We start from the raw sequence: 17,387 nt of genomic DNA on the forward strand, positions 1-17,387 counted from the left end.
AAGGTATCTTTGTAAAGAGCCAGCTAAGGAAGAAATAGGCTTATTTTTAGAAATACAGTTCTTAGACAAAGTTAGCAAAGCTAAATTCTTTACCATGAACACCCTTCTTATCTTTGTGTTAACTCCCTCAGCTGAAACAGAGGGAGGACTATCAGGCTGTCCCTTGCAGATGCCATTTTACACATCTGACTTTGATTAGTAGAGAACACTTCGGGAATTGAAGCTAATGATGCTGTTAAGGAATTACATATTTTTATTTCATAGACAAGACATGTGTCCTCTCCCACAAAGATTCACAATGAAAATGAAACCCTGGGTTTTGAGAGACATCTTTTGCACTATAAGACATCATGCCATCTTGCCATAGATAGCTAGTGCTTCATAATGAAGCTCTGCCTTTCTAAGCTGTCAGGAAAATAAGACCATTGTTACAGGAAAGCAAATACAAGACTCCTCTCTCCAGCCTCATTTCACAAAGCATTAAGCCAGATAAGAGTTCCTGTTACATTTTAATATAAATACATTAAATCTAGCTTCTTGGGGAAGTGTTAAAGTGAGTTTTCCTAAATTTGGAATGAAGCAAGATTTCTCTATTTCCTATAAGCAATGACGAAAAAATACCATTATTAACGACTGAAGTTATTTTATTCAGTTTAAATAGTATTTGTTGTATTTATCTCTTTGTTAAGAAAACGCAGCGAATCAATTCAATTTAAATGAGTAGACAGGAAAAACAATGTTTGACTAGTCTTAACTTCCTTCTTGCCTGTCTACATTCAATTTCAGGAGAATGTCTTCTCCTAAAGCTTTTAAAAAGTATATAGGAAAAGCAAAGTTCTCTCACATTAGAGACATCACCAAATAACCTTACAGCTACTGGAATCTGATTAGCCAGAAGGCTAGCTGATGGATTTTGTTAAACCACCGGTGATTTTTATTTCTTTTAAACCAATAAAATGAATACTTCCACTATAAAACCTCAAAACCAAAATGTTTAAAATTCATGGCAGTACCATGAACCATAAGAAACTTTCCATTTAATCCTGGGCACCTGTAACGTGCCTTGAGGTGTCTCAGATACTATACTGAGATAGTCATCACTTTTAAAGCCATCAGCAGAGAAAGGCTGTGCCTGGAAGGAAGTGCAACAAACATGATCTGTTGGTTTCTTTTCCCAGTCAGAAGTGAACTCCAGTCACTTGCATCCACTGCTTGTCTTTTGCAAGATATCACACTAGCCTTTCTATTCAGCTTGCTGGTCTACAAGCCCAAGGTAAGTGTGCCTTGGTCTCCACCTTAGAGTAAACAGGAAATAATAAAAAACAACCCGAATACTTTAAGTAAAAAAATGCATTTTAAACCCAGCACATATTATAGGTAAAAATAAGAATTCCTAACTTCCATTCTGTAAGCTAATAGAAGGATGACAGATTAGAAGAACTAAAGATAGTAGTCCTAAGTGTAAAGTTGCATATTTACAGAGCGATGTCAACATTCATCACTTTTCACCTATGCGTTTTTGCACCACTGCAAGCTTGTGCGAGACGAACCTAGAAAGAGAAAAATTCATCAGCAGTCTTAAGAGATACTATTATATCCCACAGACACTTAGAACTTCTGCCTGAAGTGGAAGACACTTTGTTTTTCAAAACATCAATAATAGTTTTCCAACAACTGCATGGTTTAATCTATTGTTTAGGATAAGCCAGATGTGAGGTAAAGGTATTCCCATCCTTCCCTTCTCAGGTCATGTTTTCTCTTGGTCAGTAACATGAGCCAAGATACAAGACAAGGGGGAAAAAGAAATAAGGAGCTATTACAGATCAATAGTCCAGTGACTAATGACAGAGACAGTGCTGCATTATAACTTCAGGACTTGATTAAAAGAAGTAGACTTACTGATAGCTTCTTCATAATTCCTTGTGCCTCCGGATTCAGATGAAGAAGATTCTTCTTGGTCAAATCACTTGCTGTTAAACGAATACTCTGTAAAAAACACCAAAAACAAACCTTAGGTTTCCTGTTTGGGTAGCTGTAGTAGCTAGAAGATGAAAAAATAAAGAAATCCATGCACACTAACTAGAAGACCATGTACAGGCAAAGATCTACATCCAGTTTGACCAGAAGCTCACCTCATACCTGCATTTCAGTGTTACCAACATAACTGCCAGCAGAAGCTAATTTAGTTATACGTAAATGCACAGCAAAACATCACACTATATTCTGCTTAGGCCAGCTCCCACTTCTGACTGAGTTTTTAAGGGTCTTTTTAACCTACAAGTATTCCCTGATAACCTGTAGTGGCACAAGTAAACAGACAAGAATGGATGACCAGGAGTCAGTAGAAACTGATAAGATGCCCAAGAATTTACAAGCTATCCTTTCAGCACGGATTGGACAGATTAAAGTTCCTGACTTTACCTCCCCTCCTCCGACAGGTACTGTAATGAAGACATCATTGCCCTCAGCAAGGGGGCTGCCGTTGGCAGAGACTGTGTAAACACGTTCATTTAATGCAGGCGTGCGCAAACCCGGGGTCTTGAAAATTCTGAAATAAAAGTTATAGGTAAAAAGTTTTACTGCAATTGCTTAAAACACTTTGTCAAAGTCTTATTTCAGGTTCAAAGAGACACTGGAGAATATTCTGCGTAAAGATGACTGATACATAAAGCGAACAGCAAGGCACTCATCTATATAACAGGTTTTACAGAGTTATTTAATAGAACACAGACCTGGAATCAAACCTGGGTGTGACAATGGAAGTACCTCCCTGAACACAGGAATCAACAATTCGACCAGTAGCTGGAGTGATAAAGTTGTTTTTGCTTGACCTGTTTAAAAGAAAAATAAGTAAGTAAAGCCCTACTGCTCAGAAAAGAATCATTTTAACAGATGTACAAATGGCATCTCCCCAAAATTTTAGGTGAGATGATCAGAGATTCTTACTAATCCAGGGCAAACCCAAAGCTAGGGATAGCTGGTTGTTACAAGAGAAGTTGACGACCACTTTCCATCACTGTCACATCATTTGGACTGCCTCCCCACCCTGTCCCCAGCATGGCATGCCTACATCAGCCAGCCTACTCAGCCACATTCCATTACATGTAAGAGATACATTTGCAATCTACACTTGGTCTCCATTTTTGAAATCCTGTAATAAGGGATACCTTTTCTTACCTTTTACTCATGCGTTTCACTCTTGCTGAAGGAGCTTTTCTGCTCCTGGACACTGGTGCTTTTTTAATAGATGCCCTCACCTGAAACACATTACTTCCCAAATCAGTTAACGCCCTCTCATGTGGCAGCTGAGTTCCAAATATGGAACAAATGCTTCCATACAAAACATTTGACTTTTTAAATCACAAGAGTCCAAATCAAACCCCATATAAACTTCTGAGACCATCCCCATCCAAGTATTAGTTTTACATTCTCTCTCTTAAGTTCAGCTGTAGAACTTAAGGAGGATACGTGAACTTTTGATCTGACTCAGTCCTGTTCATTCACATATTATTGCCCAGAGCAAAATGAATACATTAAAAAATTACATGCTACTATTGGTAAAGGCATCATCATCTGAGTAAGTAGCTTATATCTTGGGAATAAAGTAACAACAAAGAGTAGCTATTTACCTTTCCCGTTCTTGAAAGAGTGTTTTCAACTTCTGGCGTTGGACAAATTTGGCTATCGTGTTTTGCTTTCTTTGCTACAGGAAGCAAAGGAGACTCTGCTTCTTCTTCAATGGCTTCAATAACCTGTTTAGATTTTTCTACTAGAAGGAGAAAGCATTATCCAAGTTGAGAACACACAGTAATTTTACATTATTGACTACCACCTAAGGTAAAAATTAAGCTAGTGCATGCATTTTTGGCAACAATCTGCTTCTAAAATCTGAATTCCAATGAAAGTGGTGGACAGAACACTATTTTGAACATTTTGATAGAAGTAAAGCTACTTCAGATAACAAGTATAAAGGTAAAACTACTTCCACATCTTTAAACATATTGAAAGCTTTAAGAACTGAATTATTATTCACAGTATGCTAACCACAACATGCTTTCCTCTTACTGAGCTCATCGCAATGCTTAGAAACAAACTGACCTTTCTTGATGACTTTTAAAGGAGTCTGGATAACTTCTGCTGTTAACTTGTTTATTTCTGTTATTTCCAAGTCCGCCTAAAATTAAAAAGTCAACATACTGTTAGGATTATCAACAGGATAGATCACTAATAAATAAGAATTGTTAACTAAATCATTAAGGATGTTATAGCAAAAACACCTTCATATTCTTCTGCTGAGCTCAAATGGGGACCATCCCTATTATTAGGGATGTCACAACGTATTAGAACTTCCCGCTGCTCAACCAGTTTAGAAATGCTTTGGTGTATTGAATACTGTGTTCCTCTAGGTACACAAGACTGAAGTCAAGCAGGCCAGGCAAGGAGCAGTACAAGCAGGCAAATCTTATACTGGATACAAGAAGAATCTCTTACTGATAAGTCTTAAAGCAGCATTTACAAAGTTCTTAGTGTAACCTGTATTACTGCAGCACTCCTACAGATTCAAGAACCCCTTTGTTTCCTACAGGGCTGTACGACACTATCAAGCAAGTTTAATATTTATGTTGAATACTTACCGTCGCTGCCGCTTCCAAGGCCTTTTTACTCCCGCCTTTAGCTAGAAAGAAAACATTTTTTTTTAAAAGTGATCCACAACAGCTCCTACAATAAGCACAGCTGTATTTTAACACTGCACTAGAACAAAAAGCAGCACAAAGTGGTTTTCCTAGTAGTGAGCAAGCAGCCTCAGATGGATACCAGCACTCTGAGACACCCACAGGCTTTCTGCTTGTGCAAGTCCACTCGCCTCGACTTTTTGCTGCCCTTTCAGCACCGTTTAAAGGGAGGAACACCCCCACCAGCCCAGCACCCCCATACCGAAGTACTCGAGCCAGTTCATCTCACGGAGGGCCACGGGCAGCCGGAGGATCTCGATGTCGTACAGGTTCTCTACCTCCTTGACCAGGCGCTGCCCGTTTGCCTGAATCTGCTCGACCCGGCTCCTCACTGTGGGGACAGGGGCATAGGGTCGTGCTCGGCTCTGGGCCCAAGACACCCCCTCCCCCCAGAAAACCGGTCCCAGGACCCCCCCCCAAAAAATCCGAGAAAAAACCGGTCCCGAGACCCCCATCACCCCCCTTCCCCCAAAACCAGGCTCAACCACCACCCCCCTCGCCCCCCCTCTCAACCAGGCCAGCCCTCCTCTTATCCCCCCCCACCCCAAACCGGGTCCCACCATTGACACCCTGCCCCCTCTAATACCGGGTCCGGCCGCACCCCAAAAATGGACCCAGGCCCCCGCCCCCAAACTGGACCTGGCTGACACCCCCCACCCAAAACCGGGCCTGGGGCCACCCCCTCAAAAAAAAAAAAACGGTTCCAGTACCACCCCGCCCCCCCAAACCGGGCCTGGGGTCGCTCCCTCCTAAAAGCCGGTCCCGGTACCGCCGCCCCCCCTTCCAAGAACCGGAACCAGAATCCCCCCCCCCCAAAATCAGGCTCGACCGCCCCCCCCCCCAACCACGCCCGACCACCCTCACCCCCTCCCCTTCCAAAACCGGGTCCCTCCGCCCCCCCCCTAGACCAGACCTGGCTGCCACCTACCCCCCAAAACCGGGCTTGGGGCCGCTCCCCCCCCCCGCCCCAAAAAAGGGCCCGGAGACTCTCACACCCCCCCCCCCCCCAACCCCCTCCTCCAAAAAAACGGGTCCGGTGCCCCCCTCCCCCCCAAACCGGTCCCGGGGCCGCCCCACCACCAAAACAAAACCGCTCCCAGACCCCCCCACCCTCGCGGTCGAAGTCCTTGAGGAATGCCGCCAGCTTCCTGCTGCGGGCCCCCGCGGCCGCCTTCTTGCGCGAGGGCGCCATGGCGGAGCCGCGGGGCCTGGAGGTGCCGCTGCCGCCGTGCGAGCCCGGCCCGCCCCAGCGCTGCCGCCGTTGCCGCCGCCGCCCGCGCCGCGTTTAAACGCAAGCCCCGCCCACCCGCCGCCCAATCAGAACCCGGAGAGCGCCGCGCGGCCAATCAGAGCCGAGCTCGGCGGCGGCGCCGCCATCCGAGCCTGGCGCCGCTTGGTAACGTCGGCGCGGGGAGCGCTTCCGGGAGGGCGCTAAGATGGCGGCGGCGGCGGCGGGAGTGATGGTGGCGGCGCTGCGGGAGTGGGCTGCGGCGGCGGCGCGGCAGGAGGCGGCCCGGAGGGAGGCGCTGGCCTCCTGGGAGCCGCTGCTGGTGTCTCTAGCCGGGCTGGCGGAGCAGCTGCGGGCGGCGCGGAGGCTGGCGTGGGGCTCCTCGCCGCTCGGGGCCTTCGGGGAGCTGCGGGAGCGGCTGTGGAGGAAGCAGCGCGGCGCGGCCGAGGCGCTGCTGGAGCAGCTCGGCCGGCGGCGGTGAGGGGGGGAGGCGCCGGGGCCGGGCTGGGTGCCGGGGTGCGAGGCTCGGCTGAGCTGTGCCCCGCAGGGAGGAGCTCCGCGCCCTGAGGGACGCCGTCGGGGCCGGCGCCGCCGCCGTGCTGCGGCTCTACGAGGAGAGAGCGGCGGAGCTGGGCCTGGCCGAGAGCCTGCGGCGCGGGCCTCGCCGCCCGTCGCTGGCTGATGTGCTGGAAGGGCTGCAGGATGTGGAGCGGTACTACCGGTACCTGTATCCTTGCGGTGGGGGGTTCTCCTGGGGGGGGTGGCGGGTGCTGCTTTGTGTGTTTGTTGGCCTTACGGAGCCCGCAGGTACCTGGAGAGCAAGCTGTTCCTGCTGCGCATCAGCTGCGACAGCCCAGAAGACATGGAAGCTCTCCCGCAGGCCTGGAAGAGGATTTTGGAGCGGTACGAGGAAGACACTGTTCAAGGTAGCTCTTCATGGGGCAGACCCGAAGGGCGTTTCTCAGCCCTGGAGGCTGAAGGCCTGCCAACCACCCAGCTCCTGTGTTGGTCTCAGTAGCAGTGGGTGAACTTGCTTCCTTTGCACTGATTCTTTGCAATCTGTGCTCAGATCTTGTAAATGATTTGGTGGTAAATACTAGCCTTTGCACCCAAGCATCATCTGGGAGCGATGCCTTTTCTCCCATTATAATGGGGGCTTAGCAATCCATTTCACTAGCTCTATGAAGTTGGCTTTATATACATTTCTCTTGATTGTTTCAAGTTAAATTTTTGCAGGTACGGAACACAAATAAAATGTGTTAAACTAATGGCTTTTTTTTTTTTTTTCCCCCCAACTCAGATGTTCTTCTTAAGGTCTCTCTCTTTTTGGACAACCAGTGACAGCTGCCCTGCTAACCAGGCTCCAGATGGAAAATCCAAGGAGGACTGATGTTGACCAGCTTCTATGAGTGCCCAGTATATTCTGAGATAACCACAAAGAGGAAGATGAGTTGAGGAAGCTTTACTGATGGTGTTTTGGAAGCTGAATGAGTTGGCATTGGTAGGAAATGCTTGGACTGTTCCGTTTTCAAATGGAGATGGACTTAACGTCTGAAGAAGAGGTTGAGCTGATCAAGTCATAGCAATAGAAGGGAGTCAGCATCTTCAACTATGGAAGTCATCCTTTCTTTTTCCTGCTATGGGTGTTTTGTATACAAAAAAAAAAAAACGTTGAAACTTACTGACTTGTAAACAAATGGTGATCTGCACTGCAAATAAATAAATGTAACATGAGGTCCAGCAGGTTGATACCACATGAAGATTTTTAGGTACCATCCTTAACAATAAATAAAGATGTCAAATCAGGAATTAAAAGCAGTTTGTACATTGTGCTTCTGAGCAATGTGTTCGCTTTCATCCCACATATATATTGAAGACGAAGGAACAAATTTGGCTTGTAAATGTAGTTACAAAACTACACAAATCTAGCATAAACACGTGACTTCTGATATGGGCAGTTTTCGAGCGCGTTACAGTATGTTTCTGAGAGAGACATGTCTGTACCAGTTAAAATCACTTGCTTGTAACGAATATTGATATGTTTAATTCAGTCTTAAAGCTTCCCACTCTGTGGCAGCAGCAGCTGCTGTCAGTTAGGGGTCATCTTCTGTTGGCTGTGAAGCTGATCCTCTGTAATGTTCACGGGAAATGATGGGATTCGTGTCTGTAACTTACTTGGTAAGAGCTGTAACTTGTCAGAGAAGGTCAAATAAATAATTATGACTATAGATGTGCTTGAGTACATTTCTTTCTCTTTTTTTTTTTTTTTTTTTTTTTTTGGGAGGGGGCAAAATAGGTCTCAAACCCCGGGGAATCCATTTGACCACCGGAGGGCACTGCTCCACCTACGGAGAGCTGTGTTCAGAGGGCCTTTGGAGGCTGCTGGCTGTGCAGGACTGGTGCTGCCAGTTCTTCCCAATCAGCTGACAACTGTTTTAGAATGGTACTTAATATGCAGTTTCAATTGCAAAGAAAAATAACATCACCCTCTTGGCTTTGGTATGGCTTCAGGGTGTCATGGCTGACGAAATCAGCGTTTGTCAAAGGAATGGCATTAAGCAGAGGGAAAGTGAGGCAGGTTCTGCTCTGAGCACGCATACTGGGCTGGTGTTCCAGGCAGCTGCTGCTCATGGGGGCTGGTGGGGCGCTCAGCTGGTTTGCTGGCACGGCTGTAAGCAGCTCCTCTTTGTGCCTGCATGCCCCACGTTGCTTCAGGGCCCTGGAGTGCTGCCGGTGCTGATCCTGCCCTCCAGCCTGCTACGAGAGTGGCTCTTGTGGCTGGATGAGCAGCTTCTGCTCTTCGCATCCCCTACAGACCTTGTGCAAGAGTGCAGCTTAACTGCTGTGAGTCAATGTGCCACTGTTCTGGAGCTTTTCACTTGGCCATCTCCTTGCTAGGAAAGTGAGAAATGGGCTCCTCCTGCCTCGGTTTAAGATAAAGCAGATGATGCAGTTAAGATACTGGTTTGGCAGATGAGCCAAGAATGCAGTTTATTTAGCAAATGTACAGCAGTCTCGATGCAGCTGCTTCTGCATGTGAAGCATTTCCCATCTTTGAGTAGCTCTGTCTCACTGTGACCTGTCACTGACTCATTTTGCCAGTTTGCTTCTGGTGCAGCAGGTTGCATCGTGGTATCAGTCCAGTGTAAGGCATTTATTTTCACGTCCACAGCATGGTGAGCGATTTCATGTAATGTCCCTTTCCAGAACTTTGCTCCCAGCCACAAATTCCTCTCTCAGCTCTAGATATTCACTTTCTACCTTTGGATTATTTAAATTCAGATTCACTTTCCCAGTATTTAGGTTCCAGTCAGTGAAGTACTGTAGGTTAACTTTATTAGCTAGTGCCTGCTGTTAGTGTTCAGCCCAGGCGTCTTCCTTAGGGACATTACTGACTTCTGATTTTAAGGAAAGGATGAGTGTCTGCTGTGGGATGACAGAGACTGCAGTGGATTTATGTAGATTACTGCCTAGCTGTTTCTGTGACAGCTGCCTGCCGGTGTCTGCAGAGGCTGTCAGTCTGAAATGCATCTGACAAACGAGGTTGTATGTTGTGATACAGAAGAGAGCAAAGATAATAACAGTCTCTCCCATCCATCTCCCTGTCTCTTTTCTGATAGTTAAAAACCTGTGGCAGAAGTGAAGATGTATGGCCTGTGTTGGGACTGTGCTGCCAAGCTGTGTGATTTGCTGCCTTACAGGAGGCATTTTGATGGGAAGAAAGAAACTTCAGTTTTCAAGTCTGTTGACATTCTTTCAGTGCACTCTGGTGCATTTTTCTTCTCGCCTCTGTTTTGCACGTCTCCACCAGGCAGACAGGAGCGGCGGTTCTGCTCATTGCCTGGCTCCACATGTGATTAGTGTGTACTGCTGCAGTCGTTGTCACCACCCCTGATAGTTTGTCTTTGGTTTGCTGTCCGAGGGTGCTCTGAGTTTAAGACTGCCATCCATAAACATCTTGAGTTTCTTAATCATGCAAGGACGGGCCAAGGTGATCCGTCTCCACAACAAACTCGTCCCACATTGCCAGATAACAAAGTAGATGAAAAAAAGTAAAATGAAGGTTACCCAAATCCATAAAATGTTTTGAGGAAAAGGGTTGAAATTCAATAGGAGTTATGTAGATGCTAGTTTGCATTTCTTACTGTCACTTCTGAAGCACAGTGACGTATTCTGAACTTAGTCCCTTTGCCATGATTTGAGCTAAACCCCGTGCTGATATATTTCAGTGAAGATAGGATGCAAAAAAACTGTACTGTAAAATGGCAGAGTGTAAAGCCAGAGGGGAGGGCAGGCGGACTAACAGGGAACAGCTGTATAGACTTATGTTCATTACATATGGCATGAAGGGGGTAAAGACAGATGACTGTAGGGTGAATCTTGGGGTATCGTCCTCTTTGGGCCTTGAGGTATCATCATCAAAAAACAGTAAATCGTGGTGTTTGTGGATGCAAAATTGTGTTTACATAAGCACACGCTATACAGCCCTTCAACACCCCTCTTCTCTGGCAGTCTGTCTTACAGCTGCATAAAGAATTAATGGATTTAAATTTTGGAAGGTCTTCAGAACCGTTCAGTGGTGGCCTCTCTGCTTCTACTGGGAGTCCGGCCCTCTAGTATCTGTCTTTCGGGTTAACAACAGCCCTGTTAAAAGTGCTGAGAGAGCTTTCTGAATTAAAACTAGCCATGACCTGACTCCGACTCTCACTGGAATGGGGTGAAGGAGGTGCTCATTGAAGTTTTGGTGTGATTAATTACAAAGGACTGTTTATGGCTGATAGGCCTTGTCATCGGCTGCGTTTGTCTGCAGTGTTCTGCAAGGGCACAAACGAACCTCTGCATCACAGCTCTCTAATTGGATACAACTGTGAGTTTTGCTCAGTTTCAAGATCTGTACTTTGCAGTTCAGGAAGGCTGCCAAGATCCCCAGTTGTTAACAAGAATGTCATTCCTTGTGTGTGCGAGCCTCCCTTCAGCCTGTATTTGGTGGAGAACCTCTGCAGGTTCAAAGCGTCCCACCGTGAGGACAGTCCGGGTGGGTATTTCGTATCCAAGTGCTTAACTTCAGAGCACTCGAGTGAGAAGGCCGCTCCTCCTCCTCAGATACTTGGGAGCCTGCCCCACTGAGTTAGCCACCTGCAGACAGGCGGTTTGGATGTCATTTTGCAGTGCTGCCCCAGCCTGCAGCTCCAAGAAGCCAGGACAGACCGAGGTAGGTGCTGCTCTTCCTCCCCGCATCTCTCTTCTCCATCCTGAAGGTCCCTGGCTCGCTCAGGATTTGTTTCTGTGCCTGAACTTTCCAAAACAGAGCTGCAATGTGGCCCACCATTAGCAAGTCAGGTCTGCCTGCACTCATCACTGAAAAATTTCAGTGTTTTAGTGCTAGGACAGCAGCGGCGTTTACCTGGCAGACAGAGGGGCTGGAGGAAGCTGTGTGTGGGGACAGAGGCCTGTGCCATGCCTCAGTGAGGCCAGTGGGTAACAGCAATGCCAAGGGCATTGCTAGCTCTGAGACTGACTGATAAAATATACCTAACCATAAAAATAAATCTGAGTGCCTTTATTTTTGGAACAGAGCTCTTAAAGTATTCTTGCATGGAGATCTGTCTTTTAGGAATGCAATAAAACAAAGTTAGCAGCTGGAGTTACCTTGCTGAAGTAAAATTTTCAGGAAACACAAAGCTCATGCTTTGATTTGCAGCTTTACCTCCTACTAACGTAGTTTGAAAATAGTTATTCTTAACTTACTGCGAAAGCACAAACTAAAATCAGTTACTAAATTTAAATACCCACAAACATTTATGGAAAGCATCTGACTTCTATCTGGTTAGTTTGTTTTTTCATGTAGGGTGCAAGTTAGCTTCTTATGCAGTGATGTCTCTACACATTTCTGCTTTAGAAATGAGACCAATTATGGGTAATTTTATTTTTGACACATTTATATCACCCCATTCTCCCACTGTGCAATAGAGTACAGTTGTGCTTTCTGACTGTCTTCTCATGATTCTGACCAGCTTGCCACCATACTGACAATAAAAAGCTCTCATTCATCATATCCCTCCCGATCCTCCAAACAGTGGTAACAGTTAGTGCCCATCTCTGGATATTCCAGGTTCCCAACATCTTTACCCAGGGTTATGCTGGAACCAAATATATGGACTTTTAGCACCAGGTTCAGAACTCCAGACTTCTAAAAGAAACCCGAAAGCTTTGCTCCAGCATTAACTCATGTGTTTTCAGACAGATTTCAAAACTGAATTTCCATATTTAGAAAAAAGGTAAAGAATTTGGCACCTGAATTTAAGTTTGATTTTACTTGGAGGCAGAAATATGTGATAAAAAGCTTCGTGAGTCATTTAATGAACCAAGCATGAGTTTCACAAGCCCCTGTGGTTTTCATGCTCATTCTTTGTGACTTTCATCTTGGCCTGGAGCAGAACTCCTTTGTGATTTTGCAGGGCCCCAGAGGCTGCTTGAGTGCTTATCCACTCAGAAATAAAACAAACATTCTCCCATCTACATTAATTGAATGTGCAGCTCTCGTTCCTAGCACTCGACTGTCTACGCTTTAATGTTTCTCTAGTGCTCTTGACTTTATCACAGCATTTGCCCTGTTGAGTTGTTGGTAGGCTCTAAGGGGAGCAAAATCTGCTAATCCTATCGACGTGAGTTGAATGGGAACACATCTGGCTGCGAAGCAGGGATGTGCTTTCCTGCAGCGAGGAAATGCTCAGCTCAGGGAGCATTGTCTGGCCTTGCAAAGATGGGCACAAACATTTCTTTGGCCAGTTCTTTGCCACTGTGATTTAGCCCGTGTTGCTACATCCTGCCCTTTCTGCTCAGCAGACCCTCAAAGACTGGCTGTTCGGCACTTCACGCTTCAGCGGAGTGCAGACTGTTCTCATCTCCCTCGCTTTATCTACCAGTCCTGTGTAGGTTTTATTTCAATCCTCCCTTCCTGCTTTTCCCCTCAGCCCTTTCACTCCTCCTCCCTCCTTCTGTGGAAACAAATCTACAGTAGGTGTCTCTTGAACTGGCCTGAACTCCTTGTCCCAAGCACCTTCCTGACTAATCCTTTCCAGATGTCCAGGAACTTTTATGTTTAGCAGTTCTGCTCAAGTTCCTCATTCATTCTCAGACAGAGCAAACATTATATTTCCTAATATTATTTGAAAAATAAGGCTGATCGTGGCCTTCTAGGAAGCAGTTGTCACCTCAAAATACGGCGTTATAAGCACCGTTGCAGCCTCCTGCCCCCAAACTGGAGCTCCACAGACATTCACAGATATCATTACAATTTTAATTTTCTGTATCCGACTACACTCCATGGCTTTCTGTGACGTTTTGAAAGCACTCGGCTCGGTGCTGGACTTGTACCCAGCCAAGAGACAGGGGTGTTAGCTTCCAATTTCCCAGTTGCAGCAGCATGGAGAAATTAGGAGATCTGTCCGATGTTACTGAGACAACAGTGAGCCAACAACGGAAACCAAGTTTCCCTGCCTGTCCTCTCATCTAGTTTCCAGAATAACTTTGGTTTTGGGGAGGTGTCTGTTACTTCACACCGGAGGAGAGGGCCAGTGGCTTCTATTTGCGGTCTCCTGTCTTTGCTGTTGAGTATATCAAGCTGCATGCAACCTCATGGTTGGTGCATAACAGCCACGTTCGACGTGGGCCTCAGGGAGGAAAGGACTGTCTGTCATCCCAAGGTCCAGAGGGTTGATGAGATTTGTAAGACTGGAAGTAATGAATAAGTCAGTTTACAATCCTGGAGACTGCCTCTTCAACACAGCCTCTGGCTTGCCTTGAAGTCACGTCCTGCGGTTCCCCATGTGCATCCAATGGCTTTTCATCTCTTTTCCACTGTGTTTTTAATCTGTTTTTCACTCTGCTGCACTCTGTTGTTTTGGGGATATTGGAAAGCTTTAGGCTGTTCAGTGGGACTTGGGAAATTCCTGTCTCTTTGCTTCACATTTTCTTTGCTTTGGGATTCACCTCGGTGTGTTATGTATCGATTGCAAAATACTGGGGGTAGGAGAGAGGGAGCTTCCATAAATTCAGATTGTTGTTATGAAACAGTTGGTGCCATCGGTGGTCTGGGGCCCTGGAATGGGTAAGTGTTGGTAGGATGAATCTGCTTTGTTGTGCTGTGCTCCCTGCCACCTCCACAGTCACCACTGCCTTCCCCCTCGACCCGAGCTTACAGACTAGTAAGCAGGTCTTTAGTTTCACAGCAAAACAAGCCCTGTGAGGCCTGGTTTTCCTCCTTCCCTACCGTACCACAGCTACTTCCTCACTGGGAGCTGATATGGGATGGCTCCCTGTACCTTTTTTCCTGCAGTCCAGACAGTCTCTAGGCCACCTGGGGAAGGGAGAATGAAGAATATCAAGCCGGTAAGTCTCCTAACCATTCTGCTATGTGAGGAATGAATCCAAGTGCCTTTGCAGACTATTAATCTTTTCCAATCCTAAGAAAGCAAACGATCTCCTCCCGCTCCCATAAATTCAACCTCTCTCTCCTGCTTCCTCCCTCCAGTGTTTGAACTGTTCGCCAAGAGCTTTATTAAAAACTACAAGATGCAGTTTTGTTTCTAACCGAATCCCAAACAACTGCGTTAGGTGGAGAAGAAACATTTGGTGCAGTCAGCTTTAGAGCATTTTTGTGTATAGTCCATAGCCACTTGTCAGCCAGAGACCAGATTCAACTTTGCGCTGAGCGTAATAGGACCTCTTCTCTTTTCTCCTGAGGTTAGGAGATGAATTCAAGCTGGTCAAACCTTAGGGCCTCATTTCGGAGGGTACCTGGCAGTGACTGCGGGGAGTAACTGATGTGACCTCCGTGGCGCAGTGGAGGGGATGCTATCGGCGTGGTCTGATAATGCCTCATTCTTTCCTGACTCTGTGATCCTGCCTGCTGCTCTGCTCCAAAAGTAATGCTGTTCTCCGCAAAGCGCCGCCAGCTCCGGGAACAAACTGTGCTGTGCAAGGCCCCGATGGTTTTCCTGTTGATCCCCTTCTTTTTCTTGGCTTTCCAGGGGAAGGTTTCTGAAGATGCCACAAACCCTGCCAGAGTCCTCTTGACATAACCCGGGGCCGTAGCACATCTGCGGGAGGTGCGGAGCAGCAGCAGGTGATTGTCCTCAGCTGCTGATGCCCCAGCTGCTGATGTGCACAGAGAAGACCCTGTTGGGGCTGGAAGACAGCAACCAAGAGCAGCTTGGGACCGGCCGGGGTCCCGTGGCGAGGTGCGTGCCAGGGACCCCACCAGCTGCCGTGCGTCACTGCCATTCCTTGGCACCGCGCGCAGTGTGTCACAGCCTTCTCCGTTTCGTTTCTTAATGTTCCCTCGGTCTGAAATCCATCAGCCAGTGCTGAGGAAAAAAACATTCGAGGAAGAAGCCAAAGCAGAAGTAAGCAAAGCTGTTCCTTTGGCTGGATTCCTCCAGCTCGTTGTGTCCTGCTACTTCGTTTGAGGAAGGGAAAGCTGCTCCTGCTTCGTGCACCTGAACTAGGGGGAGAGGACAGCAACGATCACAGCTTTATTTCTTGCCTTCCCTGGCAGAAATTGTGCATCCCTGTTTCAGATATGAAAGGGTGGCTCCATTCAGTGCAGGAGGAATTGGGATTCTGGAATCAATCCTATGATTTTCATTCTTTTGGGTGTCTGAGAAATAACATTGTTCAGTTCCGTCCTTTATACGTTACCCTCGAAAGTGGTTCGACTGTCTTTCTCTCCTCACCGGGAAACTGAAATGGCTAAGAAATTTAAATAGAGCTGAAAACAAAACAGAAAATCAGAGGCTGGTCCATCAAGACTTGTAAAGGCATCATTGATTTACACACTCTGAAGATAAAAATGGTCTGACTTTCCCTCTGTTGCAGTAAGAGGGTATCCCTGCCATTCAAAAATGGGGATAATTTGCCATGTATGACCTTTTTTTTTTTTTTGCAACAAGTTGTAGTTGGCTCTACGATGTTTCTTGCCTGAGGAACCTTGCAATTTTCACTCGTTTCTGGGCATTGCAAATCAGCCTCTGTTTAGCAGTAATTTTTGGAGGGCAGGGGAATAGGAGCAGAAGAGTTTCACTGAGGGAAAGGTGCAGAGCTGTGGTGGGTGAAGCTGTGTATCTGCGGGTATGGTGCACAGGGGAGTAAGAACCTGAAAATTCCAGAAATTTCTGCTGGGGACAAGGCTGAGAAAGGGGAAAAAGGTTGAAAGAGGAATCCTGGATTGTCTGGGCCAGTACGCAGAGCTCTCCTCCCCCAAGAAATCACCATGTTGTTACGCAAAGCAAAGCAGAGATCGCCTGGTGTGGTTTTGCCTGGGATAACTCTGTTTCATGGCATGATTTTGATACCTCTGTACCAAAACACTGGGAAGAGGGTCAGAGCAGGTTGTGCAAGTGGAAAAGAGGAGAAGAGGCTGTGGAGTGGGGAACATGCTCTTGTGGCTTGCACAAGGACTGCTTTTAAACTTAATAAATCTATCCGTGAGTCAAATGTCAGAAGCAAGGGAGGAGAGAAGTAAGGGATGGAAAAGTCCAGATTGTTGTGCACAAAAGAGGAGGAATCTGGAGGAATTCTGCAACCCAAAGAGCTTGCAGCTGATGTGCCTGGAGCAGGAGGCTGGGAGAACATCGAAGACAGAGACCGAGCTGTTCTGCTAATGAGGAACCTGAAACCATCCGAGGCTGCCATGCGTGTTCATCACATCTGCAGCACGCATGACTTCAGGAGGGCAGAGCCCCTCGGAGCAGGGGGTCCTGGTCAGACAGTGCCCCTTCCCTTCCCTACGTGCCGTGTACAGCATCGTGGCCGGGGGGTCCTGCGTCCCCAACCCGAGGCAATGGGGAGCCAACAGCGTGAAAAAAATGCAGAGGCACCAGGGGAATAATCCAGACCAGCTTTTGCTGGACACTGCTCCCCCAACTCTAAAAGGCTTTTTGGTTGAGTTTAATAAGATTAGTCTGTAAGCTCTGGAGATGTCATTTTGCTGGCAGGTTTGCGTTCAGTAGTTTCTTGAGCGCCAGGGAATGCTATTGCTCATTTCATTGGCTCGCCTTGATTTCACTGGATCAGGCTGTTGCTTTGCTTCTCAATTAGCCGCATCTGCACAACAGTAACACGCTGGAGATTAGAAAGCCTGGAGGAGGGTGCAAAAGAGTTCAGCCACTCGGAAGGGAGTTCCCTGCATCCCCCCTCCCGGCACCTTGGGAAGGCTTGGGCTCAGCACCCAACCTGACTTCTGTCTCCATCAGAAACCCTGCTGGGATCCAAGCCCCTCCTTATCTCTGCAGCTCGCAGCAGTGACATTGTACAGCTTGTTCTGTTGTTGGGGAGCGTGTGTTCTCTAAAAGCTCCAGTTTAGGTCTGTGCTGACATTATTGAAGCTACTGGTAATAAAGCATGTCACTACAAGGGCCAGGGCC

General features: G+C 47.0%; 2 protein-coding genes across 3 annotated transcripts; one reads left to right on the forward strand and one right to left on the reverse strand.

Moving 5' to 3' along the window:
- Positions 1–235: 235 nt before the first annotated feature.
- On the reverse strand, positions 236–6,024 carry CDCA8 (cell division cycle associated 8). Of its 2 annotated transcripts, none has more exons than XM_048073264.2 (10): positions 5,844–6,024; positions 4,936–5,064; positions 4,635–4,675; positions 4,099–4,174; positions 3,630–3,766; positions 3,178–3,257; positions 2,733–2,831; positions 2,422–2,548; positions 1,900–1,986; positions 236–1,550 (listed from the first exon to the last, which is right to left on the reverse strand). In XM_048073264.2, exons 1-10 carry the CDS (start codon positions 5,923–5,925, stop codon positions 1,506–1,508), a joined length of 903 nt encoding a protein of 300 aa, XP_047929221.2. In that variant the 5' UTR covers positions 5,926–6,024; the 3' UTR covers positions 236–1,505. The 2 variants fall into 2 exon arrangements, with proteins under 2 accessions (XP_047929221.2, XP_047929220.2); XM_048073263.2 differs by having other exon boundaries at positions 3,630–3,769; positions 5,844–6,022.
- Positions 6,025–6,134: 110 nt separating this feature from the next.
- On the forward strand, positions 6,135–8,189 carry AIRIM (AFG2 interacting ribosome maturation factor). Its single transcript, XM_048073265.2, has 4 exons — positions 6,135–6,438; positions 6,509–6,688; positions 6,769–6,887; positions 7,262–8,189. The coding sequence occupies exons 1-4, from the start codon at positions 6,170–6,172 to the stop codon at positions 7,300–7,302; spliced, it is 609 nt and encodes a 202-aa protein (XP_047929222.2). The 5' UTR covers positions 6,135–6,169; the 3' UTR covers positions 7,303–8,189.
- Positions 8,190–17,387: the final 9,198 nt, after the last annotated feature.

The sequence above is a fragment of the Anser cygnoides genome, chromosome 24 (assembly GCF_040182565.1).
Source record: "Anser cygnoides isolate HZ-2024a breed goose chromosome 24, Taihu_goose_T2T_genome, whole genome shotgun sequence".
In the NCBI taxonomy this organism is placed as follows: Eukaryota; Metazoa; Chordata; class Aves; order Anseriformes; family Anatidae; genus Anser; species Anser cygnoides.